At 35.1% G+C, this 2,159-nt stretch overlaps 1 protein-coding gene across 1 annotated transcript; it reads left to right on the top strand.

Annotated features, from left to right (window-relative positions):
- Positions 1-353: 353 nt before the first annotated feature.
- Positions 354-1,007, top strand: LOC127804573 (21 kDa seed protein-like). The gene has a single exon (XM_052341446.1). The coding sequence runs from the start codon at positions 354-356 to the stop codon at positions 1,005-1,007; it is 654 nt and encodes a 217-aa protein (XP_052197406.1).
- Positions 1,008-2,159: the final 1,152 nt, after the last annotated feature.

Raw genomic sequence — 2,159 nt, forward strand, 5'->3', positions numbered from 1 at the left:
TCTCACTGTACAGAACAAAAAATCGAATCTATAATTTATTTATGCGAATCTTAATTTATCGTGGTCTAACCATTTTTATATGTGCTTTGGAGATAAAATATATATATATATATATCTTTTTCAATAGCTAGATAAATCAAAATGTTGCAAATTTATTGACCTCAAAAAAAAAAATAATAATTAATTTTAGTTTCAATTTTTTTCAACTTCAATGGTGAATGATGGGATGAAGTTATAGCACAGTGGACCTCACCTTGAATCTCTATAAATTCAAGTTCTTCTCCATTCAATTTCCCCACATCGATCAACCAAAGCTAATAAAATAATAATACGTACCAGCACTCTCCTTCCTCATGAAGAGTCCATCATCAGCACTAATAGCACTCTCCTTCTTTCTCCTTGCTTTCACTACAAAACCACTAGTCTCGTTGCCTATTGCTTTGCGAGATGGCAATGGCGACAAGGTCCTCGTCGGCCAGGATTACTTCATCAGATCTCTTTTTTGGGGTGCAGGCGAGGGAGGAGTCTTAGCACTTCCTGGTCTAAACAACACATGTCCCGTTGACGTCGCCTGGGGAACTGGACTCTTCTTCAGAGGAATTCCGGTAAGATTTTCACCTGTAACCGACATAAATGGCGTCGTCAATACCGACACCAATCTCAACATCAAGTTCACCGAAGGACCTCTCTTCAGCTGCAACCAGACATCGACCGTTTGGAGGGTTGGTGACTACCAACCATGGGCAGGGAAGTGGTTCATAACCACCGACGGCATCGAAGGAGAGTTCGGACCGGAAACCTACCCTAACTGGTTCTACATCAAGAAGGTTGGCGGCACCTGTGATTATCCTTTCTACAAGTTGGTTCACTGCCCTTGCAGAAACAGTGCAGCTCTGTGCAGTGATGTTGGGATCAGTTATGAGTATGGTGGACGCCTTGTTCTGAGCAACACCTCTTTCAATTTCATAATCATCAAGAACAGAGAAGTCGGTCACTCACAGGAGTAATATGCACCACCGATCGAGATGGAAGGTTCTCTAGCGTGAATATATGCAGGAAAAAATTTCAAGACAACAGAATTTGTATCGTTATAAATTCATTCATGAAAGTCAAATTTCAGCGAGTGAATTCATATCGATACAAAAAAGTTGTCCTGAAACATTTTCTTGCAGACTATATATATATGCTCGCTACAGAATTTTTCACTTGTAAGATTACTTAATTAGTTGCCAAAAAAAATCACGATAGAACTACATCTATCTATCTATCTATCTATCGTGAAGTTGTAATAATTTACTTAAATAAGTGCAACTAAATTAAAGCAGTATTGGTGTCCGTCCGTCCGTCCACCCACGGACACAGTAATTAAATATAAATAAATAAAGTTATATGTTTTGGTTATTATTCTTGATCCATCTATTTGATATATAGGTCAAGTATATATATATATTCAAGTTACATAATTTAACTAAACTAAATATTGAATTAATTAATTATAACAATATTAATTAATGACGCTATAGATAGAGTAGTGTACCCATCGATGTTGATGAACACTACATATATATTCCTTGGTTTTTCTCATTATGTGCTCTATTAATGTTCTCCTGCTCCAGTAGTACTTTGCTTTTTTATGCCATCCTTCTCCAGTAGCTATCTATATATATAATAATTAATGATACAATTCATCATCTTATTATATTCAAAATATATACTGAAATTACATTTCGATCTATATATTGTGTTCAGAGGGTGAGACTGAGTTTAGCTCCAAAAGTACTCTTTTAATTAACCACCGCGACCACGTATATATATATATACGATATAAGTTTTTCAAAATCAAATTAATAAATAGAATCTATTAACAACAAAAGTTTTATCTACTGCATGCCGACATTAAACTACCAGCATATGTTAGAATGATGCGTGTTGTGTTGGGCCAGTTTTGGGTCTGAATGCTTGGACTTGGTCCAGTTGAAAAGGCGGGTTCAGCTATATAAGATTGACTGCAACTTACACTATTATTATTATTATTATTATTATTATTATTATTGATAAAAGTAACTTACACTATTATTGATTGAATAAAAATCCAGATTGTTCTTCTTCTTCTTCTTCTTCTTCATAAATAGCCTTTTAATTTCCCTTTTCAGGATAAA

This window comes from Diospyros lotus, chromosome 6, assembly GCF_014633365.1.
Source record: "Diospyros lotus cultivar Yz01 chromosome 6, ASM1463336v1, whole genome shotgun sequence".
In the NCBI taxonomy this organism is placed as follows: domain Eukaryota; kingdom Viridiplantae; phylum Streptophyta; class Magnoliopsida; order Ericales; family Ebenaceae; genus Diospyros; species Diospyros lotus.